Source organism: Jaculus jaculus, chromosome 5 (assembly GCF_020740685.1).
Source record: "Jaculus jaculus isolate mJacJac1 chromosome 5, mJacJac1.mat.Y.cur, whole genome shotgun sequence".
NCBI classification, from domain to species: Eukaryota; Metazoa; Chordata; class Mammalia; order Rodentia; family Dipodidae; genus Jaculus; species Jaculus jaculus.
The window spans coordinates 150,870,125-150,897,647 of record NC_059106.1 but is presented as its reverse complement, the minus strand read 5'-3'; the positions used below and the strand labels follow the sequence as shown (position 1 = coordinate 150,897,647).

The 27,523-nt window shown below is 39.4% G+C and overlaps 1 protein-coding gene across 1 annotated transcript in view; it reads left to right on the top strand.

Moving 5' to 3' along the window:
- Positions 1-26,973, top strand: part of Cyyr1 (cysteine and tyrosine rich 1) — a 122,978-nt gene extending 96,005 nt beyond the window's left edge. Inside the window, exons 3-4 of the mRNA XM_004654550.3 lie at positions 9,043-9,200; positions 22,830-26,973. Of these exons, the coding sequence (XP_004654607.2) occupies positions 9,043-9,200; positions 22,830-22,963 (292 nt within the window). The 3' untranslated portion in view covers positions 22,964-26,973. The remainder of the gene's footprint in view (positions 1-9,042; positions 9,201-22,829) is intronic.
- The last annotated feature ends 550 nt before the right edge of the window (positions 26,974-27,523 follow it).

Sequence of the window (27,523 nt, the reverse complement as noted above, 5' to 3'; positions counted from 1 at the left end):
AGATATTTAATAATTTAGTAGCAATTTAACCATTTGTAATTATAGCCATGTATGATATAATAGACATATATGTAGTTAGATATAGAGATAGGAAATATATGGGGACCTATAATAATTTGGGGGGCATGCATGAGATAATCTTAGTATTGACAGCTATACTCCATGAAGTAGTTTACTCTCCCCATCATTCTGTATTGATTTATTAGGGCATCAAAGAACAAAATGCATTATTTTCAAATTAAGTGAGTTGCTGTTTTACTGAACTATGTGAATTATTATTATTACTAAAAAGTTATAATAAAATATTGGTTTTAAAGGTTCTTATTTTTCTGGTTTACTACAACTAATGTTATTCAATTGCTACATGGAGTAGTCACAATTTTTTGTTATGCTGTTATAAAATACATTTTATAAATTAAAGCAGATCAAAGAGTAAAGGAAAAAAATCACTATAGTATCTTTTTATGTTTATTGTTTACTTAAACATTATTTAATAGTAAAACTATGTCAAAATGCTTGTAGTAAATCATTGTACAGTCAAGCAGAGATTTAAAATATTTTGTCAATATGATTATTACAATGTAATACTATCACTATCAGAATTGTTTGAAAATGGGAAGCTATTCTTTGGGTGAAGTACATTATTTTTGATCCTTGTTATAAGAGAGTCTCAGGGACTGGCAAGATGGCAAAGTCTTTACGGTCACTTCCTTATAAAGCCTGCTACTATTGGTTGAATTCCCCACTGTCCATGAAAAGCCAGATGCAAAAAGCAATGCATGAGTGTGACATTCATTTGCAGCAGCAAGAAACCTTGGCCTGCTCTTATAATACATACGCATGCAGATAAATGTTGGAAATAAGAGTTCCATATCCTCATTAAAGCCAGTTGATTAGATGTTTCATGTCTTGTTTAGAAAATGTCATTTCATTTTAAACTTTAATCCATAATTTTGTTCCATGTCTTTTTGTTTCATTATTAGCAAGCAGTCAATAGCCACTGAAGGAGCTTGTGGTACTTTGAATTAGATGTTCCCTATAGACTCATGTGTTTTTAATACTTCATTTCCAGCTGGTGGCAAAATGACATATGCTGGAGATGTGCTGATGGGGAAGGGGGACTTTGGGGCTTTACAGCCCAATTTCTCCCCTGGGCAGAGGTCAGCTCCTTTTGCTACTTTTTGCAAGCTGCTGTGGCATGACGTGTTGCCCACTCTCTGTTCCACCATATTTTCTGTGTCATGCTGAAAATTTCCTCCAAGACTGAAAATCAAATTAAACCCTTTCCTCCCATCAGCTGTCTCTGGGATACTGTTTCCCAGAAGTGAGTTTATATGACAACAGAGCTAAATGAGATATCCTTCATACTGAGAGGCATGCATAAACATTGTATAGAGCGGAAAGGAAATGTGAGGGGTTTGATAGCCCTCTTTCTCCTCAGGTACTAGGAATTGAACTCGGGGCCTTCTATATGCTTGGTAGCTGCTCTGTTGAATTGCCTGAGCCCATGTTTAATTTGTCTATTTGGAGAATGGATCTTGCTAGACTGCCCTGGTTGGCCTTGAACTTGCTATGTAGCACAGGCAGGCCTTGAACTTGTAATCCTCTTCCATTCAGTTCAGCATGACAGGTAGGCACCATTGTGCCAAGCTGTCCTACAGTTCCATTAAATTCTGACACTGATTACCTGGAGTTAGCCTCAGACACTTCAGGCTGAGCATGCAGTCTTCCATGATGACCCTCACTTCAGACACCAGATATAAAGTTTCTGTCCCTAGGTTACCAATACTTCCATGTGACTTGGCTACAAAGTCAAAGGGTTACTCCACTGTCATGTTTAGATTTGGTTATTTATAAGAACAACGTAAGGGAGATGTTACAGTTATTTTCTTTTAGTGCTTATTTTAAAGGAAGTAACTCAGAAATAGTCAGATGAAAGAGATGCATAGACTAAGGTTGGGGGGAGGCTGGGCACTTTGCCAGTGTCACCCTTGTCAAGCACACCGCTATCCTAACACTTCAGTATGCTCACAAGCATGGACGCTCTTGAACCTCATTGTGCAGGAGGAAGGCTTTTCTCTGTTTTAAAATTAATTTTAAGCTGGTATACAGAATAATGGGTTTCATGATGACATCTTTAGGCTATGTATCAATAAACCACGCTCAGTTCTACCCCTACTACCATGTCCCATGCTTCTACTGTCCTAGCAATCCCTATCATTGTTACTCTTCCTTCACCCAGATAGTCCCTTGTTCTGCTTTCATATTAATTATATTATATGCATACATTATATGTTTATTACAGATACATATGTAATTATTTAAATGTAGATCACTTTGTCTGTCTTACCCATCTTCAGGGGACCTGAAGATGAGGAGAAAGAAGACTGGTGTGATTATAAAGTACAACCACTCAGAAAGCATTTGGGGGTGGTGGATGACGGGGAACCATGCTTGCTGTGGTGATAGTACACCTCTAGGCATGTCTTATATTGACATAGAGCTCTGCACAGTCTTTACCCAGTTCTCAGTTTTCTCATTTTGAGGTTATTCTATAGTTACCTAGTTTGTAGGCATTGGGAGCCAATGGGAAAAAGTTACACCAGACTTCTCTCTATAGTGCTTTTAAAAATATTTTATATTTATTTATTTATTTGACAGAGAAAGAGAGAGAGAATGGGTGTACCAGGACCTCCAGCCACTACAAATGAATTCCACATGCATGCGCCCCCTTGTGCTTCTGCCTAATGTGGGTCCTGGGGAATCAAACCTGGGTCCTTTGGCATTCCAGGCAAATACCATAAACGTGAAGCCATCCCTCCATCCCTACAGTACTATTTTTTCCCTTCAAGGTAGCCCAGGCTGACCTGAAACTCACTTTGTATCCCATGTTGGCCTCAAACTCACAGTGAAACTTCTTCCCTCTGACTCCCAAGTGCTGGGATTAAAGGCATGTGCCACCGTGCCTAGATCTGTAGTATTTTTAACTTCCCATGAGTTTGTATTTATTACAAAATAAAAGTTTTAAAGAAAAGAAATGTACCCACCTTCAAAAGCATTCTTTCAAGAATAGCACACATTTCCTAAAATTCTATCAAGGGGAGAATAACACCAAATTTCTCAGATTAATATCTTGTCTCTTTCCTACCATTGACTAATCCAAATTATTTAGATATAAGCAGACTGCTGTTGATTACTTCTTTTCATTAATTACAAAGTAAAGATGCTATAAGTTTTATATTTACCACACCTTATATTCTATATAGAATTCTTAAAGGATCAAGGACACTAAAATCATGAATCAGGGGATAAAAACGCATTTAACACTATGCTGCAACCTTACATTGACCTAAAGAGGAGGCACTTTTACTGGAGCTGCCAACAGGGAAACGAAATATGACTAATTTTCTACTTTCTTCTGTTTTAAAAAAGAATTAATGAATATAAATATGCCCTAATTTGATATCTTAACAGCTTCTAAAACACATACTTTGGAAGCTCTATGCCTAAATAATTGGGTCATTGATTATTTCTTGGGACATAAATTAAGCCCTCCAGTTTAATCTTATTTAGAACTGAAAATTATAATACAAAGGAGATTTCCAGATAGCTTTTCATTTTCTTACTTTGAATTATCTCCTTTGATAGATCTTTCTCTTTGCAAAGATTTATTTATTAAACTACTCGGCCGTCTCATTCCTTAATTACTAATAGGAGCACATCCAAGTACGCCTCACATTCATCCTTCATCATCTAATAAAAAAGTAAAAATGCCCATAGACATTAAAGCCTATTGGAATTCTCAATGGGAGAAACTTTAGAAAATGTCTTCTGGAAAGTATAGGACAAGTGCACAACCCCTTATCTGCACTTTACAGAGCTCTTTGAGGCTCTCAGAAGTACAAATGAAGGTCAGCTGGTGCCAAGTCCAGGCCTGAAGCAACCCAAGGTACTTCAGCAGTCTCTAGGTAACCAGGCATGTGATAGCCCCGCTGTCTGGTAGAAATGTCAACGTGAAGGCTGCCTGCTGTCTCTGGGAATATCACACAATATATAGTGTGTGTACCAGGATCTTTTCCAAACTCCAAACGTGCCTGAGACATGTTGGTTTGGGGCATGAGATTAGAGTTTGTTCTGAAAACTGTAGGAGATAAACGCTCCTGGAACACTGACAATGAGATTTAGTTATCTGGCAAATAAATTCATGAGCACACATCACGATAAGAAATTTGGCAATTAGGCACCAAGCTGACTGTCATTACATAAATGAGGAAACTGAGGCACGGAAAGGCTGAATAACTTGTACAAGGTTCCTGAGCTATTGTTGGAATGTAGGTGGTTTTAAACTTGAGAGAGAGCACTCACAGAAGAACAAGACTGGGTCTCTGAGGTAAAGTAAGAGGCTTTCGTGAAAAGTGATATGCTTTCCATCAAACAGTCCAAGCCACGGAAGGCTGGCAGGCAGGTTCATGTTTCCCAAGTAGAAAACTAAAAAGTCTTTCTTTCTGGAGAAAAGTGAAAAGTATCAAGGAAAAGATATATAAAAACCAACCTCAGGTAGTCTTCAATAGAGTTCACCTGTCAAATCCTGGCCTTAACAGTGAATTTGCAAGCAGCTGTTTATTAATGTGATGCTTTTTTAAAGTAGAAAGATGTCTTTTCCATCACTACAAAGAAATATTTGTGCTTAGGTAACTTATAAGGACAATAGATATATATCTATATTTTTAGATCACAAGTTCAAAATCTAAACGTACGAATAGCATGGCTGTGCACTAGTGAAGCCCTCCTAACTATGTCACATTTGTGATGACACCATAGGTGAGAAGGAAAGAAGAAGCTAGTCAGCAGTCGTTGTATGTGAAGTGTTTCTGTTCCTTCTAAGGGCGTACATCTAATCGCCTTCTATTAGACTCTACTGCCTTTTTCTTTATTTTTGTTTTTTCAAGGTAAGGTCTCACTGTGGTCCAGGCTGACCTGGAATTCACCCTGTAGTCTCAGGGTGGCCTTGAACTCACAGCCATCCTCCTACTTCTGCTTCCTGAGTGCTGGGATTAAACACATGTGCCACCAGGCCCAGGTAGCCTCCACCTCTGAAAGGTCCCTTTGTACCCGAGCAAGCTTCCAACACATGCCCGTTTGGGTAAAGCACTTGAACCCTACTCAAAGCACAGCAATGTATTCATAGATGACTAGAGAGTTGAGGAAAATGCTAGACATGAAAGAAACCAAAATAAGTAATCAAAGAAAAAGAATCTAGACAGGGCAGAGGAAACATAAAGTATAGAAATTTCAAAGAATATATGTCATCAGTACCTTCAGAGATTAAGAGTCTGTGTTCATGACAGCAAAGCAGAGAAGTTTAAAGAAATAAACAGAACACAGTAAATTGTATGGTACAGCAGCTAAAAAATGGTAGCTGGTTTGTAAGTTCAATAAGCCTTTGAAAGATTAAGTCAGTGGAATACCCTAAGAATTAATTCCAAAAACAACAAGAGGAAATATTAGAAGGGCTGCTAAAGAAGACAGGCAATTTATTTCAGACAAGGTTCCCAAGAAACAAAGTATAGCTGATGGTGAAGAGGAAATAAATGATTTATGAAATTTTCAAAAACTGAAGAAACTCCAGTAAAGAAGAATCCTGAGAGACTATCAATGATTTTAATCAAGATACATTGTGAAACTTTAGAATACTAAGGGAAAAATGCTAAGGATGTCTACAAAGAAATAACAGAAAAAACCATTTAACACAAAGGAAAGTAATTAAAATGTCATGAAATTTCTGTGCAATAGTACTGGATTCTAGATGGCAAAGAATAAAGCCTTTGTATTTCTGAGACATTGTGTCTTCTTTGAATTCCGTTCATAGCTGGTCTGGCATGGGGAAGTGCCTCCTTGTTACAGACCAGCCTTGGAGATGGCACTCTTCAAAGATGGGGAGACCATGAAGAGATGGAGCCCAGTAGAAGGAAGTTACTCGATCACTAGAGATAAGCTCTCTTGCTTCATCTGCTTGTTTACTGGCTGCTCTTAGGTGAGCAACCTCCTCTTCAACACATTCCCACCACGGTGTATGACTTCATACAGACTCCCAGGGAGCAGGACCTATCACTGAGGCCTTGAGCCGAAATAGCCTTTTTGTCCTTATAAATTGAATTATCCGTAATTCTCATTATAGTAACAGAACTCAGTGACACAGCGGCTAAACTAGGAATCAAGTGGGAGTACAATCTTATTTTCAGTCACTGAAGCATCTCTGTGAATACATCCTCAAGAAACCTTTCGGGAATGTACTTTTGGAAAATAAGGCAGTTCACCAAAACCACCAAGAATTGGCTGAGAGATGAGCTGAGAACCATTAACTGAGGTCTAAAGGACATGACTTCTGTATCTAGAGGACCCAAAAGGAGGTTGTAGGATGCTCGTGGGAAACCTTCAGAAGGGCAGAACAAAACTGATGACATAGTTTTACTGTACTTGGAAATAACAAAAACGTCACTGATAAGTTTGTGAAAGCTTCCTAGGAATTATATTGTACATAAACACAGAATGGTATATAAATAGAGAAATATAAGTAGCATGTAGAAAAATGAAAATGGAATTTATTGAAAATAATAAGATGTGAGAGAAATGCAAGTCAATGGTGGTGCTCTGCCTGACCCAACAGTATTCAGTGTCGTGATAATATAAATACCGAGAACTAATTTAACAGTGGATAGAAATTGTCCAAGAACTCTGCATTCCCATAAAATGTAAGAGGCCCCAGCAGGTATGTGTGTGTGTGTGTGTGTGTGTGTGTGTGTGTGTGTGTATTAATATATATGTATGTATGTATGTATGTATGTATGTATGTATGTATGTATATATACGTATATATACATATATATATATATATATATATATATATATATATAACTTGTGACAAAGGAATTAATGATATTGAAAATACTTTTTAAAGTGTTTTTGAAAAGACAGAGTTGAAAACGGTTGCTTGGGGAAATACAAAATTTTTTTTTAATTTAATTTATTAGTTTTCATTTCAGTGAATACAGGCAGTTTGGTACCATTATTTAGGCTCATCTGTGATCTACCCCCTCCCATTAGACCCTCCTTGTTAATGAAAATGGGTCATGCATTGTGGAGTTAGCCCCCAGTTATTAGTATGTGAAAAATTCCCTTATTTTCTCATATTCAAAAGATAGCCATTAATGTATAGATTCAAAAATTCAGTCCAAAAACTACAGTTTTACCCCCATTGCAATTATTCTGTAAATCCCAGTATTATCCTGTTAGTACTTGCTTTTTCATCTATGATGATGTTATTATGTTAGTCACATGTCTTGCACATTTTACCTCAATTACACCGGGGCATTCTGGTTACATTACATATGTACTCTTGTGCTATATTTCTTGAGAAAGCATTGCTACAAATGATATTTCATGGTCACTTTCTTCCTTTTGAAATAGACTTACTACTTTTCAAATAAATGTTGATGCTTACAAATTTTATTATGCACAAGTAATGATAAAGTTGACTATATTGACTAAATTATGAATTCTTTTTTTACATATGGTCTTGCTGCATGAGTCAAAACTTTCTGGAGAAAACTATTAACTTTGGTAGAAACTGAGGTTTTTCTGAGAGAGCTTAGTTAGAGAACTGTTCTTTAAATAAATACAGAATCTGAGTGATGGGTTGGTCAACTGTGTTAAAAGTGGGCTCCCTAAAGGTTCTTAGGGAACCTTTTGATTCCTTAGCTAGGAACTTAAGATTCTTAGTTAAGAACCTTAGCTTTTTCTCTTACCTGTCAAAGTACAAGGACTATTTGCATGAATAACTCAGGGGTTTGAGATTTACTAAAAGCAAGATATCTTTGTGGGCAGAGAGATTTCAGTGGGTAAACGTGCTTGGTGAGCAAGCATGAGCCTGAGTTAGCTCTCCAGCATCCATACGAAAAGCTAGGACTGAACTAGGTAGAAGGCACGGAAGTTAGAGGCACTTGTTTGCCAAACCTGCAGGCCCAGTAGTCACATAAAACCAGATGCACCAAACGGTGTACACATTTGGAGCTTGTTTGCAGTAGCAAGAGGCCCTGGAGTTCCTATCTCCCCCCCCCCCCGCCTCTCTTTTCTCTTTCTCCTATCTCTACTTGTAAATAAGTAAAAAACTATTTTTTAGAAAGCAGGCAGGGCTACACATACTTATAACCCCAGCACTGAGGGGAACAAAGACAAGAGGATCACTGAGACACCCTAGTCTGCCAGTGTAGTAGACAGCTTCCAGGTCACTGAGATGAACTTAAAATCAAGCACAGTTATGGAGGAAGGGATGTTTATTGAAGCTTACAGATCCAGGGGAGTTCCATAATGGTAGAAGTTAGTTCCCTCTTAAAAGACCAAGCAGAGAGAGAGAGAGAGAGAGAGAGATTAAGAGAGAAAGAGAAAGGCACACCACAACAAGCACACTTTAGGAACTCCAGGCACTTTGCTTATCTTTAGACTGGAATTACAAATCCACTACCACACCTTATGGCTGGACCCTAAGATCCACCTGGTGACACCTCATCCAGCCAGGTGGCTGAAGATCCAAACTACAAACTAATAAATCACTGAGTATGTTGGGGGTTGTCTATTAAAACTAACACAGCCAGTCTAGCCAAAAGACAGGGAGCTCCAGGTTCTATGAGAGACACTGTCTTAGGAAAATATGGCAGAAGGGCAATAGAGGAGATAACCAATTTCCTCCCCTGGTCACTACACACACACACACACACAGTGTGTGTGTGTGTGTGTGTGTGTTATGTGCGTGTGTATGTACACAAATGTGTATACACAACCTATGCACATGCACCACTGCAGTATATACCACACATACCACAGAAAATCTGCAATACCACACGCACACCACACATATCCCCCCAAGCACATATATTCTTGAGCACAGTCATGAAGAAGCACTTGCCACAGAGTCATGTAGCTATATTTGAAAGACAAAGAATGCTTAGACCTTTGTAATAAAGGTACATTTGTCTGTGTCTTCAGGGGCACTGCCATTGCGGGCATCGTGTTTGGAATCGTGTTCATCATGGGTGTCATTGCTGGAATAGCCATCTGCATCTGCATGTGCATGAAGAACAACAGGGGCACCCGGGTCGGCGTGATCCGAGCAACCCCAATCCACACCATCTCCTCCTACCCAGGTAAACTCGCTCCGGAAGAAAGAGTCACATTTTGGTGGGGGAGGATCCCCTCCAACACAGGAGGAATTGTTAAAGCCTGGCTGAATCATCTCCAGTTTTCTAAATTAGTCCTAAGTAAATGTAAATTGAAGATGGAGCATTGAATAGACATGACATAGATGCTAGGTTTTTAAAAACTTCATCTTGTGGGCTGGTGAGATGGCTCAGTCGTTAAAGGTACTTTCTGGCAAAGCCTGCAGGTTCGAGTTTGATACCCCAGTACCCATGCAGGACCATATGCACAAAGTGGCACATGCCTCTGGAGCTAATTTGTAGTGGCAAGAATACCTGGCACATCCATATTTTCCCTCTCCCTCTCTCTCTCTCTCTCTCTCTCTCTCTCTCTCTCACACACACACATACAAGTAAAGAAACCTCTTGTGTTTAAGGGTAGTCATATTACCAATGCCAGTCAGCTAGAAGAATTAACACAAATAGAAAAATTCACATTTCAGTGTCTACCTGCCAATGAGTTCTGACACGCAATTATAGAAAACATATGTGATATGTCTCAAAAAACTCACATCTGAGAGTATAGGTCATATCTCTTGAGAAAATGTATTGAGAAAAAGTTTTATAGTCACCATTAAGCAAAAAGAACAGCTTTCACATACTAAACTTCTCAACAAAGAGGAATAGTAATATATAATAATTTGGCTAGTGTATGTAGAAAATCTGCTAGAAGTTCCCAATGTAAATACTTAGACATGACAGTCCATAAACTTTGCATTAAAGGTCTCCATACTACGTTCTATGCCAGCCAGTGTGTGTGCAGTGAGATGCATTAAAGGTGAACAATTTCTAAATTTGATGAACCCTTCCAATATTTTCCCATCTATACTCATGTCCTATCTCTCAGTCCCTATAATAAAGAAACAGAATACCTTCTACATACACTCTGCCCTGTGTATCAACTCTCTAATCTTTCCTTCTTTTAAAATTTTTACTTATTTATTTATTTACTTATTTAGAGAGAGAGGATGGGCACGCCAGGGCCTCTAGCCACTCACTGTACATGAATTCCAGATGCATGTGCCACCATGTACATGTACATGGCTTACATGGGTTCTGGAGTATCAAGCCTAGGCCCTTAGGCTTCACAAACAAACACCTTAGCCACTTAGCCATCTCTCTTTTTAATCCTTCTTTTAATCTTTCTTTGTTAGCTTTGAGAGAGCGTATTTCAGACGAGTGAGGAACAGTAACTTTTCCAGTTCTCTTTTGTCTGTTCTTGCCCACTATGCACACATAGCAGGGCCTCGGAGATCATGGAGTGTCTTCTTCCACACAGGCTCTGCATTCCTTTGGTTGTCTCATTAGACCTCTTAGTAACAAATACCACTGATATTCTAATGATCTCAAAGGTTATTTATCTCCACTTCAAATTGCCTTCTGAATTTCCGATTTATTTTATCCCAACGCTTACTGTACATCTCCAGGGAGACACCTAATAAGTATGCCCAACCCAACATGCTTAGAGCTGTGCTTCTGCTCTCCTTCCACTCACAATCTGCACTCCTCACCTTCTGTCTTCTCCACACACAGCTTGTCTTTCTAATCGCTCCCCTGTCTACTCACAACTTGCGTTTCTGAAATTCTTGCCCCATTTCCACTCGTAGCTTTCACCATGTAGGTTAATAGCCTTTCTACCCTTCTAGTTGACTAGAACAATAAACTTGGAATCATCCATGATTCCTCTTCTCTCCCTCAAACTTACCAATAGCCGCCAGGAAACCTTCTCAGCTGTACCTTCAGAACAACTCAGTATCTGATGATTTCTCGCAGCGACCGGACATATGACTGCCTTGGTGGGAGAGAAAATGTATTGAGAACAACTCCACTGCTGCCAAACTATTCTGACTCCTCTACCAGCATCTTTCTGTGGCCTACTGGTATCTAGTCTCAAAAAATGCACCCATAAGCTGGGCGTGATGGTGCACGCCTTTAATCCCAGCACTTGGGAGGCAGAGGTAGGAGGATTGCCATGAATTCAAGAGCACCGTGAAATTACATAGTAAACTCCAGGTCAGCCTGAGCTAGAGTGAAACCCTACCTCGAAAACCAAAAAAAAAAAAAAAAGCACCCAGAAAAAACTTTAAAAAATAGATATCAAGTCATTTCTCTTACACTCAGACTTTTACAATGTGTCTCCATTTCCCTAAGGAAAGACCCCAAGCCAGTGATTTCTCATCTTATCCAATGAAAAAGGCAAATTATTCTTGAGTCTTGAAGGCACTGCACGAATTATCCCTCCTTCCCCTTGAACCTCATTGCTTTTTGCCTCTCCCCCTTGATATTGGCTCCACGGTACTTTATTCTTGGCTGTGCAGTGAAAGCACATGTCCTGGGGCTTTGCCTCGAGCACTGACTAGCTTGCTTCCCTCGGGTCTTTGAAAGGTCCTTGTGAACGTGCCAGCACTCTCCAGTGCTCCTTACTCAGTTCTGCTTTCTCTCCTCGGGTGCTTTTAATCTTCCAAGACCGTGTGGTTCACCTACATGCTGTGTATTGTGGACTGTCCATCTCCTTCTAGGATCTAAGCTCAACAGGCATGGATCTTGGCCTGTCGCTTTTCACGCTTCTCTCCCAAACATGCAAGACTAGCCCGGCACAAAGTGAGCATCCACCAGCGCTGGCTCGCAGCAGAACTTGATTCAGTTCTGTCTCCGCATCTAGGGGTTTTCCCTGAGGTTCTAGGAATGCATAGCTTTTACTCACTGAAAGCAATTTGTGATTTCAAACATGCCCATTTTTCTGAGAATACAATTGCAGAAAAACCTTAGATGGAATTATTGTTATTATTTTATTTATTTATTTATTTTGACTTGTCTAAGTAGGGTCTCTGTAGTCTCAGGATGGCCTCGAACTCACGGCAATCCTACTGCTTCTCCCTCCCAACTGCTGGGATTAAAGGTATGGGTCACTACGCCCAGCTAAAATTATTTTTTATTTTTAAAAATCTCCTCATTGCCTCTCCCCCAAAGCTTGAGTTTAAGCATAACCCAAGAAAACAGAAAAATCAAGCAGAAACATTACCTGGAGAGGATGCAGGGAGAAGGGCCCTCTTGATAAATGATCCAGGTTCATATTTATTTAATTAAATATTAACTTAAATATTAAAATCAAATATTGATATTAATATAATATTTTATAAAACACTTCATACTTTATTTTACATTTTGTTAGTAAAATTGTGATTAAAATTAAAAGACTAAAACATATCAGGGCTAAGAAGATGGCGTGGTGGATAAAGGGCTTGCAATGCAAGCCAAGGATATAAGCTTAGATCTAAGCATCCATGCAACATGCTAGACATGGTAGCACATGCCTGTAATTCCAGTTCTATGGGGGCAGAGGAAGGAGCAACCCCAGGGCTAGCTTGCTAGCTTTTCTAGCCCAATTCATGAGGTCCCTATACAAAGTAAGGTGGAGACCATCACATTGAGGAAGACGCCCAGTGTTGACCCCAGAACCCACGTTAGCCAGATGCACCAGGGGGCACACCCACTTGGAGTTCATTTGCAGGGGCTGGAGATTCTGGTGCACCCATTCTCTCTCTCTCTCTCTCTCTCTCTCCCTCTCTCCTTTCTCTGTTAAATAAATAAATAAAATATTAAAAATGAATCAGGAAATAGCATACAACAGTATTAACTACTTTTCAAAATCTTTCACCTGAGGAAATGCAAATCACTTCCCCACGTTAATTCAGCCTGTGATAATTGAGATAGCAACCTAAGTTGTATACCCTATATGGCTCAGAAATCACATAAATAAGGAGAGCCTAATTTAGTGCAAGTTATCTTATCCATGGTGAAAGGATGCAGTAGAAATTCTACAGGGGCACCAGGGTGAGAGAATGTCATTCTGCTGTCACATCTGAACTTTGTTGGACAATTCCAAAAATAAGATATTTATCCCTGCTATGTTGAGCAGAATTAATGGATGTATACTTTAATTACAATTATTTTATAAAACAGGGTTAACATGAGAATTTTTGGCAAGTTGCACATTTCCACTCTTTCTTAGAACTTTGGTGTAAATAAGGAAAAGTGAGCATGTTAATCATTTTTTAAAAGAAGGTTAGGTTGACACATCTATGAAAAATTAATATAGTAAAACCACAACAAAATCTTGTTAGAGGTATAAGCCATGAGCCAAGGAAAATATAGCAAGGGATTTAAATTCCATCAAGAAAACTGATATTCAAGGTACGTTGAATCCCCTAAAGAAAGAGATGATAGATATAGCTATATGGATGATACATGGTGATAGAACAGATATAGGTAGATGAAAGATGATGGATAGATAATTGATTATATAGATAGTCATAGATAGATATAGATAGCTAGTAGATATAGGTAAATAGATCATAGATAGATAATGGAATGGAGACAGGAGTTCTCCTAACAGAGGACTTCCAAAGGATAAAAGTAGAATGAGTTATAGAACTGGACAAAATCAGCATTTCAATATCATAACATTTGGCCTCAGATTATTAACACATGCTAAAACTAGGAAGAAACATTGCTAAAAAGCAAAATATTTGCAGGTGGGTCTTAAAATGTTTGTTAGAATTCTTGTCACTTATAATGATAACAAATAGTAGACTAGATAGTAGAGACACACGATATCATCTTTTAAAATATATTTAATTTTTTTATTTGACAGAGAAAGAGGGGGAGAGAGAGAGAGAAAATAGGCGCGCCAGGGCCTCCAGCCACTGCAAACGGACTCCAGACACATGCACCCCCTTGTGCATCTGGCTAATGTGGGTCCTGGGGAATCAAACCTGGGTCCTTTGGCTTTGCAGGCAAATGCCTTAACTGCTAAGCCATCCCTCCAGCCCACAAGATAACATCTTAATTGGGTGATCAAATTAATGAATAGTTCAAAGAGGAACAAAGGGACATCCTGAGCCTTTGTGTGTGCAGCTCTAAGGGTTCCACAATGCATGTACACAGTGTCAGATGGGGAGTTCACGGCCTATACCATGAGAATATATATAAACATCTCACTGTTCCAAGTTAAACATCCTTATTAGCTGCAAAAAGTTAGAACAAGTGAAGCACTTATGTGGAACTATAACATTTTATAAGCACAACATCAGGGAAACCCTGAATAATATTCCACACTTAATATGGGAGAGAATTTTGTTTAAATAGATTTCCATATAAAGTTGTTTTTAAGCTGGGCAGTGTTGATGTACAAAGCTCTCCTGGATTAAAGTTCTAGCAAAGGATATCCTAGGAGATTGTCCTTCTCTTAGTGATACAGGGATGTCAGACATTATTGGATTTGTTCTGATGTTATTTGAGAGGAAGGGTAACCATAGGTTCTAGTATATCTTCACATCTCAGGCTATTGGCGAGAAGAAACAGGCAGAATTATGTTGGTGTGGCTGAGGTTGGAGGCAATGGATTTCTTGCCAGACCCTTTATGAACCTTTGTTTAAACTCAGGTCTGAGTGAGGTCTAGGTGAATTGTGAGTAGTAGAGTGTGAGAAGGTAAAGGAGAAATTTGCTCCAAGAGACAGTACTGGAAATAGCCTTTAAAAATAATCTAGGTGGGGCTGGAGGGATGGCTTAGCCATTAAGGTGTTTGCCTGCAAGGCCAAAGAACCCAGGTTGGATTCCCCAGAACCCATGTTAGCCAGATGCACAAGGGGACGCACACATCTGGTGTTCGATTGCAATAGAGGCCCTGGCATGTCCATTCTCTCTCACACACTCTCCCTCTCTCCTCCCTCCCTCTTTCTCATTCTCTCTCTCTCTCTCTCTCTCTCTCTCTCTCTCTCTCTCTCTCTCTCTCTCTGTCAAATAAATAAATAAATAAAATTTAAAATAAAATATTATTAAAAAACAATAATCTAGGTGATTGGTGAGATCAAGCTGTGCGTTGTTCTAAGTCATTCATATTGTGTGAGATGATGATGCCATCAACCGTGTTTTATCCTGATAGACTCCATTTTGCAGGCAGCATTTTACTCCATGTTGGCTGCAAATGCATAAGCAGGATAGCTCTGCACCTCGAGGGACCTGTATATCATGCCATCTTTCTAGCTCCACTCACATGGTATAGACTGACAACTTATTCCTAAAATGCAGAAAGACTGCCAAAATGTAAATTTATCCAAGTAAATTGAAACTATAGGAGTACCTGGATCATGAAAATCATATCAGGTAAAAGTTAAAAGAAAAAAACTTGAAAAAATGGACTGGAGAAATATCCCAGTGGCTAAGGCATTTATCTGCAAAGCCTAATGACTTGAGTTCGAGTCTCCAGTATCCATGTAAAGCCAGAATTGCAGTGGCACATATTAGGTCTGGAATTTGTTTGCAGAGACTGGAGGCCCTGGTATGTCCATTCTCTCTATCTCTCTGTTTCTCTTCTCTCTTTATCTCTCTGCTTGAAAATAAATAATGAAGAAAAAAAAAAAAAAAACCACTGAAAATTGCATCAGGAAAACCCGAGAACTTATAGGGCACCACACTGCACAAAGGATACCCCTCCCTCACCCTCACCCCATAACAAGAAGGATACCTAACACTAGAATGGCAACAGACCCATTAACTTGTCATATGCCCATAGGGTGTGAGCATCAAGGGATGGACAGGAAGAGGACTCTCAACTGTCCTAGGGGCTTCAGCTTGACTCAGTCCCCGCTGGTGACTTAGTCCAAGTGAATAGCCATCGATCTCTCCATCCATTTATCCACATGAACGTGTCCTGTCCTTTATCTCCACAGCCCCTATGTTCCCCTGCCATGCTTCATCTCTGCAGCTCCCTGGGCCCCACACCAAGCTGCTGCAGCTGTACTCAACCCCGACACTCAGCGTGACCCGGCCTTATCTCCAGCGCACCTCTAGCAACGCTGGTGCCTTCCTCCCACAGGGGTTCTTTCTGCATCCCTATCTGCTTCCCCTGCTGCAGCTCAGACCTGTGTGAAACTCCTGCAGTTCTGCTGTAGCTTCCTTAACCCTTGGCAGCTGTTCTGAAGCCCAGACATACTCATAAGTTGGTATATTTACTGTGGGCCATAGTATGTGTGGTCTGAAAGTTAATTTTATATCACAATAATGTTAAAATTATAAGAATAGAACCTGTGTTCATCTCAGCTCTCCATCAGGGAAATGAGGACTTCTTGGAAAATTGCTGCCAACAAAACTGTTGTACCTTGTGAATTTATTGTTTTTCAATAAATTCTGATATGTTGGAGACACAAATGTGTTCAACTATATTTCTCACATAGTGTACTCATGACAGTGATTCATCAGACATACCAGATATTAAAACCATCTGAAATCAATAATTAAAATGAGATGTTTCTGATATATACATGGGCCTTACCCATGGAAAAAGAGCAGGTAGGTTAGAATTTTGCATATTCTAAAGGAAACAAAATAATACAAAAGGTGGGGATTATTTAATAAGCTATTCTAGTCAGTTTTGATTTGCTGGGACAAACACCCAACCAGAAACACTTTATGGGAGGAATGGGGATTATCTCACACTTACAATTTCCAAGGAAATACCATCAGTGATGAAAGAAGCTGCTTGTCTTTCATATAGATTCAAACAGAGAGACCATCAAACAGCCAGAAAATACCAAAAAAACATGAATACCCAGAACTCCAAACTGCTCTATGTACACCTTAGGCCTGGACTCAAGATCTGCCCCTAAGCACACCATAGGGCTGAATTCCAAGATCTGGCCCTAGGGACAAACCTCTTCCCCAGTAGGGATCTGACCACTGGAGACTCAAGATTCAAGCCTGAGTCTATGGGAACCACACATTTTAACCATTGCATAGACCATATTCAGATAATTGGGCTTACCAAAGATTAAAAACTCATAAAAACATAATAAAGCTCATTGTAAAAGTAACAAATCAATATTAATTTAGCTAAAAGTACTGACATACATTTGTAATTCCACCACTCAGTGCCCAAACCAGCCTAGTCTTCACAGCAAATTCAATCTAAAAAAAAAAAAAAAATGTATTTTGGGCTGGAGCTGGAGAGATGGCTTAGAGTTAAAGTTCTTGCCTGCAAAACCTAAGGACTCATGTCCTACTCTCCAGGTCCCACATAAGCCACACACAGTAACACAAGTGCACAAGGTTGCACATGCAAACAAGAGGGCACATACCTCTGGAGTTCCATTGCAGTGGTGGAAGTTCTTGGCATCACAATTCCCTCTCTCTCTCTCTCTCTCTCTCTCTCTCTCTCTCTCTCTCTCTCTCTCTGTCTCTCTCTCTCATTCTCTGGCATTTAAAAAGTCCAATCTGTTAGACTTGCCTCAGAAAAATTGTATTTTATGGGCTGGAGAGATGGTTTAACGGTTAAGTGCTTGCCTGTGAAGCCCAAGGACCCCGGTTCAAGGCTTGATTCCCCAGAACCCACGTTAGCCAGATGCACAAGGGGTGCACGCGTCTGGAGTTCGTTTGCTGTAGCTGGAAGCCCTGGCGCGTCCATTCTCTCTTTCTCTCTGCCTCTTTCTCTCTCTGTCTGTGGCTCTCAAATAAATAAATATTTTTTTTAAAAAAAGGAAAATTGTATTTTACATACAAATTTAAATAGATACATGCAGAATTAGAACAGTCATGAGTCAGCTGAAAACATGACTATTTTATTTTACAAGCAGCAGCATAATAATGATGAAAAACCTGCTGGGCATAGTGGCACACACCTTTAATCCCAGCATTCAGGAGGCAGAGGTAGGAGGATCACTGTGAGTATGAGGCCACCCTAAGATTACATAGTGAATTCCAGGTTAGCCTGGGCTAAGGTGAGATCCTACCTCAAACAACCAAAAAAAAAAAAAGATGAAAAACCTTTTTGGTATAAATAAGTTTTAACCTCAGCATGTTAATAATGTAAATATTATGTAGTAAAATAAGCAGTTTTAACACTTTATTCCTAAGAGGAAAAATGTATAATTTATAGGCTTGTGTATTTTATTTTTATTTTTGTGCATTTTTATTTGTATATCTTGTTATTTTAATTATTCTTTTCTTTTCTTTTTTTTTTTTTTTTTTTTTGGTTTTTCAAGATAGGGTCTCACTCTGGCCCAGGCTGACCTGGAATTAACTCTGTCATCTCAGGGTGGCCTTGAACTCATGGCAATCCTCCTTCCTCTGCTTCCCGAGTGCTGGGATTAAAGGCGTGCGCCACCACACCCGGCTTATTTTAATTATTCTTTATAGTAATTGAGAATTCAATTTAGAAGCCATCTATACCAAAAAAGTTTTTAATGCTAATTTCAAATACTAAATCAGCATACTATAAATCCTAGCCTTTTTCAAAGAAATGATAAAAGAGTTATATTTTCATTTATTAAGTTTCCAAAATATCTAATGATAGCCTTGCCTGTATGTCATACTGGTTTCTTTAGAGACAGGAACAATTACAATTACTTTTTGCAGATAGTATCGCTGTGTATTTGTAAACACAATGCTACATGTCAGTCAATCAGCTTCTAGAATTTTATTCTAAAGAAATCACAGAAAATAACAGTCTTTACAAATTATTTTTCACTTATAATAATTTTAACCACAGAATAAGTAAATGCTTAATGAAATAAAATGTACCCATTACTAAAGTTTATAGAGAACTATATAGCAATAGCTATATAGCAAAAGAAAAATATTATAAACGTTATAATACAAAGTGGGAAAGTACATACTGTTTTATGTGGCTGTAAGTGTGTAAGGGCTGACAAATGACTGGAGAAGTATATGTGAGAATCCTAGTCATCAAACAAGGGTGATAAAAATATGGATATTTCTTTGGTATTTTCTAAACTAGATTTGAATAGTTTCAATAATACTTCTTTAGAAATATTGGCCTGAGTAGTTTGAAAACATTCAATTTCTTCTGTGAAATTTATAATTAGCTTCAATGTTTGTTTGTTTTTTCATTTATTTATTCCTTTTGAGACAAGTTTTACAATACTGACCAGGCTGATCTGGAACTCACTATGTAGGCTAGACTAGTCTCAAACTTAGTATCTGCCTACCTCAGCTCTTGAGTACTGGGATGCCAAGTGGGCACCACCTCACTGGACCCATTATAAAAAAAAAATGTAGAGGACTATGTCAGGCATGAGGGATACATTGTACAGAAGAGAACGAGAACATAGATGTGTCTTGAAACTCACCTCCAGCTGTGTCCATACGTCCTTCAAGGATGATTTGATCCATTTAAAAGAGCAAACTCCCTTGATGGTAAGGTGCCATTACTTCCTAATGGGACCTTATTATCAGGAAAGATAACACAGTCCATTATATGAATTTTATTTCAAAAGTGTCTTTCAGTGGCAGGTATGATAGAAGATGCGGCATGTTTATTTCATGATGGATATTCTTCAAAATACCACACTTCAGCATCATTATCACCATATAAAAATTCAAAGGTTATATGAATAAAAGAACACTGATTCATGGCTGAGATGTTCAACACCCAGCTGCATGGGCTGTGAGGATTCTCGCTGCATCGTCTTCCAGCAGTTTTTATGCAGATAGTGAGCATATACACTGTGTTACAGACACATAAACACACGCTGTGGGATCAAGACAGAGAAGGATGCAGCGGCACTCTGCAGAATCAGTCAGTATGTGTGCATCAAGAGGGAGACAGGGAAAAATCTCTGCATAAAAACAGTGCGGAACCTCATGCTTACAAGATCGGGTGGGCCTGGCTACCAGCTAGAACACCCTAGCTTACAGGAAGGCTGCAGGGTCCCCTTATTGTGTTTGAGAAGTTTGTCTTCAGTCTCTTTCAGTCTCCTTTCTTCTAATGAAGGTGAAAAATGGGTGTAAGTCAAAGTTTATTGACTCCATGAGAGTAATTTCATTGTTATGTAAAATAGGGCTTACAGTAGCCAGGTCTGAAGGAATATTAGGAAAGCTGTGCACATCTTTGCTGGTTCTCTGCAGAGTCCTCTGCCCAAGTCCTCAGCCAGCATAGTCCATTAGGGACTTTACAACAGAGCTGCCTCCTGGGACATCCTACTCACTTCTATGGGTCCCTATTGGTCTTCTCTCCCATGAATCAATTCTGTTTCCTCATTCCCTTCAACTGTATGGAGATAAGTAAATGGCTCCAATGGACTATCTCTTGATAAAGAGACAAGCCAGGGAGACGCAGAAGGAATCTCAGCTCATGCACACAGTTGCTGATCTCATCCCCACCCCCAACCCCCATTCCCATCACTCCCCATGATTGGGCCAGTTCTTCTGGGGAAGAGCTGTTTAGAAGACATTTAGAAATAAATATGCTGAAATGTTGGTGATTCTCTGCTGTCATTCTGTTGGTAAAAGCTGAGGAATTTTTCACATTATTGTGACACCAGTCTTGAGATTGAGGCTACATTGACAGTAACCAGTTAAGGCGTGCCACATCCCAAGCAGCATCAAAATCTCCCGGAAGATTCAGTTACTGGCACATCTTCGGGTTGCTGTCCCATGCTGCAGAATGATTCAATTCTTGACATGAATGAATTTTAGCTCCAAGGATCCTGGAGACAGGATTAAAATCACTACAAATCAATCATTGTAAAATAGCCTAAATGTGATTTTAAACTGCACTGACAGATTATAGTTAAAAAAGAAACAGAAAAGAAAAAGTAAGACACATTTTCATGTAAGACTTAGGAAATGGAATTCTTTGTCCTCATTCTCAAACTTACCCATCCCCCAGATTACAGGAGTCCCGTGATGAGTAGGCAACCCCCTTACTTAGCTGTTCTTCGCCCCTCCACATCCCTGCCCCAAATCCCAGTGATCACCTAAGTACTCAGCTACCTGAAGAAAACTGTCATTCAGGAATGTTGTCTCCTCACACATGAATCCCCTGTATCCATCTTGTAGACTGTCCCACCACTTCCCCTCTGAAGTCTGATCTAATCTAATCTAATCTAATCTGCTCAGAGAGTAGCCTTGTCAAAGCATTTTCACTAATGTACTTTATTTTTTTTTCGGAGTGTGACAGAGATATTCAGACATCAATGTATATTGCAACATTATTCAAAATAACTAAGTGATGGATCCAACCTAGATGTCCCACAACAGATGAATTGATAAAGAAAATGTGGTATACATACACAACAGAAATTCTTCAGCCATAAGGAAAAATTAAGTTCTGTAATTTGCAAGAAAATGAATGAGAATGAAGATGAACATATTGAGCAAAATGTGCTGGTTTCAGAAAAACAAATATATGTTATCTCCCCTTTGTGCTTCTAGATTTTCCATGGATATATCAAAGCATTTGTGGCTATATGACATGAAAGCAGAAGTGGAAGTGCTTAAAAGAATAAAAGGGACTAATGGGCCGGAGAGGTGACTCAGCTGTTAAGTCATTTGCCTGTAAAACCTAATGACCTGAGTTCAAGTCTCCAGTACTAACATAAATCCAGATGCACAAAAGGGGTAAAGAGGTACATGCATCCGGAGTTTGTTTACACCGGCAGCTACAGGCCCTGGTGTGGCCATTCTCTCTCTCTCTCTCTCTCATTCACTCTCGCTCTCTCTCTGCCTGCCCCCTTGCAAATGAATAAATAACCTTTTAAAAATATAAAAACAAGGACTAGAAAAAAAGAGAAGGGCAGTGAGATACAAGAGAGGATGTTCAATTTACAATATCTATGTATCCAAATGTACTTATGTAGCAGAGAACACATGCAATGAAAATGTAAAAATAATGATTTTTTTTAATAGAAATTATGAGAATACCACATTACTTTCTCTACACCTGAATTTAAGGGCCCACCACGATGATACTTAACCAGACTCCTCTGTGGTGTTTTTTCCCATTTCTCTCTCCCTCTTACTTTTTGTGTGGAAATCGGTATTCTACTCCTTCGATGCTTTGGGCCGACCTGGACAGCTCCTCAGCCTCTTTAGTTTCATGCTTCCAGGAGACCTTACCTGAGCTCCCAATTCTGAACGTATTGACCCATTGCCCTGCCTTTTACCCCTCCAGAAATACATTTTCTCACCAGAACAAAGGGAGATTTTTGCAGGCAAAAATTATGCCTCTTCTCAAAGTATCCAAGTCAATAGTTTAAACAAACTATATACTCAAATATTTTTAAATATCTGATGTTTATTTTATTTTATTTTATTTTATTTTATTAGTTTTGTATTCAGCAAATACAGGGAGTTTGGTACCATTCTTAGGCTCATCCGTGGCCTACCCCTTCGCCACTGGCCCCTCCTTGTTGATGTAAATGGGTCGTGCATTGTGGAATTAGCCCACAGTTATTGGTAGGATAAATGTCTCTGCATATCCTGACCCAACATGTGGCTCTGACATTCTTTCCACCCCCTCTTCAGCAAAATTTCCCTGAATTTTATTTATTTATTTATTTAAGAGAGCAAGAAAGAACAAGGCAGAGAGAGAGAATGGGAGCGCCAGGACCTCCAGCCCCTACAAATGAACTCCAGATGCATGTGCCACCTTATGCATGTGGCTTATGTGGGTCCCTGGGGAATCGAACGGAGGCCCTTTGGCTTTGCAGGCAAACGCCTTAACCGCTTAGCCATCCCTCCAGCCCAAATGCCTGATCTTGTATTTCTTTTCCTCTTCAGTGGCACCGCCCCCCTACAGTTATGACCACGAGATGGAACGCTGCCCCGACTTGCCTCCACCATACTCCCCCACCCCACAAGCATCAGCGCAGCGTTCTCCACCACCTCCTTATCCTGGAAATTCAAGGAAATAATACACCAGCCAAGGCAGAAGATGCACCAATCAGTGATTTTGCTCAGAAAAAAGAAAGAAAAAAAAAAAGCCTCAACTTAGAAACAAAAGGGCAAGAATCCTTCTAACACGGGTTTGGATCAGGTGGTATTTAAGGCAGAATGCCCCTGGAAAGGAAGTGTGGAGTTTCTTGCCCAGAGCCAGCGGTGTGGAGTATTCTTAGCCCTATGGAACCACATCATAAGAGCTGACTAATCCACTCAAGCACATTCAGAGAAAAGTAATGAGTTGACAGCCCATCTGAAAATCATGTCAGGACTAGTTGAAGGGAATTTCAATATTATCTTGGAAAAGAGAAGATTGAAGAATGACTGGAGAAGGTCCTGGCTGACATACAGATGCGGCTTTACTCCACATAGCTTTGAAGTCAAACTAGAATTGGTCATGACCTCATACATCAATAAATGCATATAAAGTGCCTGGGAGCCTACTGCGTACCTAGCCTTGCTACAGGCACTGGAAGGAAGCAGCAAGAAGAGAACTGTGGCATCAGTACCAGCATACCTCATTTGATCGCACTTTTCTTTCTTGCACTTTGCAGAGACTGCTGGGTTTTTTTTTGTTTGTTTGTTTTTGGTTTTGGTTTTTCTTTTAAATTACAATTGGAAGATTGTAGCAAGGGTATGTATCTGTGCTGGTTTTCCAACAGCATATGCTCACTTCAGATACTAGTAATTCTCACAATATTTCAAGCTGTCTCAGTATTATTATGTGTGATCTGTGGTCTTTGATGTTGCTGTAGTAGTTATTTCAGGATGCCATGAATCCTGCCATATATGATGGTATGCTTAGTAGACTGATATGTGTATTGTCTGTATTCTGATGCTCCACTGACTAGCCTTCCAATTGTGCCCACCCTTTCCTTGAGCATCTCTCTTCTCTGAGTTATAATATTAAAAGTAGGCCAGTTAATAACCTTCCAGTGACCACCAAGTAGTCAAATGAAAGGAAGAGTGTCATATCTCTCACTTCAAATCAAAAGCTGGAAATGAATAATGTTAGTGAGGAAAGCATTCCAAGGGCCCAGCTAGGCTGAAATGACGGCATCTTGCACCAAACAATAAGCCACATTCAAGTAAACATGGAGAATTCTTGAAGGAAACTGAAAGCACACCTCTAGTGAACACACGAATGATGAGAAAGAGAAGCTGTCTCACTCATTTCTTATGTGGAAGAAGATCAAACCAGTCACATTCCCTTAAGCCAAAAGATCAGGGCAAGGCTCTGACCTTCTTTAGTTCTACAAAGGACACTTGAAAAGACATGACATGTCTGAAGGTGGTAGAGGTAGGTTTAAGAGAACGAGGAGAAAAGCCATCACTGTAACACAGATGTGCAAGGTGAGGCAACTGCTGCTGTAGAAACTGTAACCAGTTATCTAGATCCCATTAGGACCATCAAGGAAGGTGCTTCACTCATCAACAGAGGCTCAGTGCAAAGGAGGTACCCTTCTGCAGAAAGAAGATGTTATGTGGAACTTTTCATAGCTATACAGAAAAAGTGATTCCAGCTTCAAAGTTTCAAAAGACCAATTCTTCTCTTGCCCATGTCTTTAAGTTAAAGCTAGTGATCAATGCTCACCATTCAAACTCCCTAATGCCAGCTGGGCATGGTGGTGCACAACTTTAAGCCCAGCACTCAGGAGGCAGAGGTAGGAGGATCGCCGTGAGTTTGAGGTCACCCTGAGACTACAGAGTGAACTCCAGGTTAGCCTACGCTAGAGTGAGACCCTACCTCAAAATCAAACAACAACAAAAAAATCCCTAATGCCCTTAATCATACTAAATGTACTCTGCCCATGCTCTGTAAATGGAATAACAATGCTTGTTAATAACATAGTTTACTGAGTATTTTAAGCCACACATTGAGACTAATGTTCAGTAAAATAATTCCTTTCAAAATATTACTACTTGCTGACAGTGTAACCACATGCTCTGATGGTGATGTAGAAGGAGAGTGAGGAATTTACCTACCTGTTAGTTAAAAATCTACTCTGTATCCCACACATTAAGGGTAACTTCAACTTTCACATCTTACTATTTAAAAGAATTCATTTCATAAAACTGTAGCTTCCACAGAAATTGATACTTCTGGGGGAATCTAAACAAAATAAATTGAAAACTTCTGGGGAAAGCATCACTAATTTTGATCCATTAGCATCACTCATGATTCATGAGAAGATGTTGGAATATAAATATTAACAGGAGTTAATTTCTACCTTCATGCATAGCATTCACAGATCCAGGACTTCAGCAGAGGAAGCGCCTGAAGAGGTGGAGAGGCAGCCAGAGAGTTAAGGCTGGAACTTGAAGACGTAACTCAGTTAGTGCGATCTCATGATAACCTGCAGAATGAGCTTCTTGCAGGTGAGAATCTGGAGGTGGAATCTACTCCTGGCTCAGGTGCCCTGAGCATTGTTGAGACAAACAGTGGTGGGGTGTGAGATGACCAACTGCAATTTAGAAAGGCAATTGACTGTAGATTAAAAGCCACCACACAGCAGTATATGCTACAGAGAGATCACCCACGTATGGACGAGTCAATCCATCTTCACTGTCACCCAACTCATCAGCCAGCAGCCCCCAACTTCCTGCCAAAGAAAAAAGACTGTGACTTGAAAAAAACTCAGATGGTCATTAACATTTTTTTTTATCAATAAAGGATTTAATTATACACATTCTATATATTATTATATGCATTGTTTTGTAGCTCAAATAGGCTACCATATAGGATAAACATAACTTTAACATGCACTGGGAAAAAAATCATATGATTCTATTATGAAATTTGCTTTATAAGAAAGAGAAAGCAGCCTTATATCCCAATACACTCTCACTGCTGTGAACACATCCCCAACTAGAAGCAGCTTCTGGAAGGAAACTAGTTTAATTAACTTCAGTTTTCAAGGGGAACTCTTGCCATGACAGGGAGGACATGGCAGGCTGGAGCAGGAGCTCACCGGCGTCAGGAAGCCAGGAGCAGACTCAATAGAGAGGAGGACTGGGCTGTAACACCTCAAGACCCAGCCGCCAGAGACCCACTTCCTCCAGCAAGCCCCCGCCCTTCCTAAAGGTTCCACAATTTACCCAAACAGCTGGGGCCTAAGCATCCACATACAGGAGTGTGTGAAGGCAGATCAGCTTGTAGGTGCCATAATCCTCATGGCTACATGGAGGAAGCATGAGCCATATGTATGAACTCTCCAATCAGCAATATCTTCAAGGTCTACCATACAAACAACATGTGGCTTTACTGTTCAGTATGTTACCTTACAAACTCCCTGTTATCTAGAATTCAAACAAAATCTGGCTTCTCAGATAAGGAACTTCTAGAAAGAATATATAAGTCAAATGACTTATGAGTCTGTTGACCCCAAAAGTTCCAGTCATGTTTTAAGAGGTGCAACATGAACTTCTTTGAGTTCAGGCGCAAAGCAAACAATCATAATTGATTTGATTGTTAAAGCAACATCAAACGGGTGCTATGGGTTCTAAAAACAAAGATCTTTTCAATGATAACTACTGTCCCTGCAAAAACGCTTCTGGTTTCAGTCAGTGGACTATGAAAAAGATTGTTCTAACTGTTGTAGGGTAGTTTTTTTAATCAAGCAACACAAGCAAGAGATACATCTTTTTACATAATAAAAGATGGCAAGTCAAATTCCTATGAATTGTATAGCAGATAGCACAGGCTCAGAACTTGACTAAGGAAATAAACAGCAGACTTACAAAAAGGGAAAAACAAAATTTCAAGTCTGTGAAATTCCAACTCAAATGTAACTGAGACAAACTTTTGTTTCTGCTTTATGAAAATTTTATAATCTATTCTCTTCTACAAGTTAATGTCAAAGATAAAAAGATACTGGAATCACATTGGCGCCTTTTACCAAAGTGAAAATTTTATGAAGTGCCTACCTTTAAGTGTAAAAGCATTTAATAAATAATTCAAATGTGTTGTATTTTGCTGAAGTGACCTTAAGCATTTATATTTTTACATGGGTCTTTGCATGTGTTAGAAATTATATACTGAACACTAGGGATAGATGATCAGAGTTCTGGATTGCTTAACAAGAAAACCTAAAATATTTCATCCAGTGCCATGATTGTAATTCCAGGAAATCTCTAAGTCATGCTACGCATTTTGATAAAGCAATCAACAGAAATGTCTTGAGGTATAAATTATAGTATGGATACTTAGGAAACTTATTATAAGTAGTGTCTTTTATGTTCAAATAGCTACATTAGAAATCTGTTGATCTGACTGTGCAGAGTCTAGCCATCTGTAAAGTCCTAGGCTAATTTGTTTTGAATGACTTGTGTGACTTTAGCATTGATGTTCTCACTCATGAAGATGCAAAGTATTCAAGGCTCATGGTAGAGGACAGACTTTGGGTCTCATGCTCCTCTAGAGAGAGACCCCCTTCCAGTTGTGAAGTGCTAGCAAAATGTTTATGGTAAGATGCCTCAATTTACTTTTCTTCAGCAAATATGACCAGACCCAACAACAGAGCAGCTGAGCATTC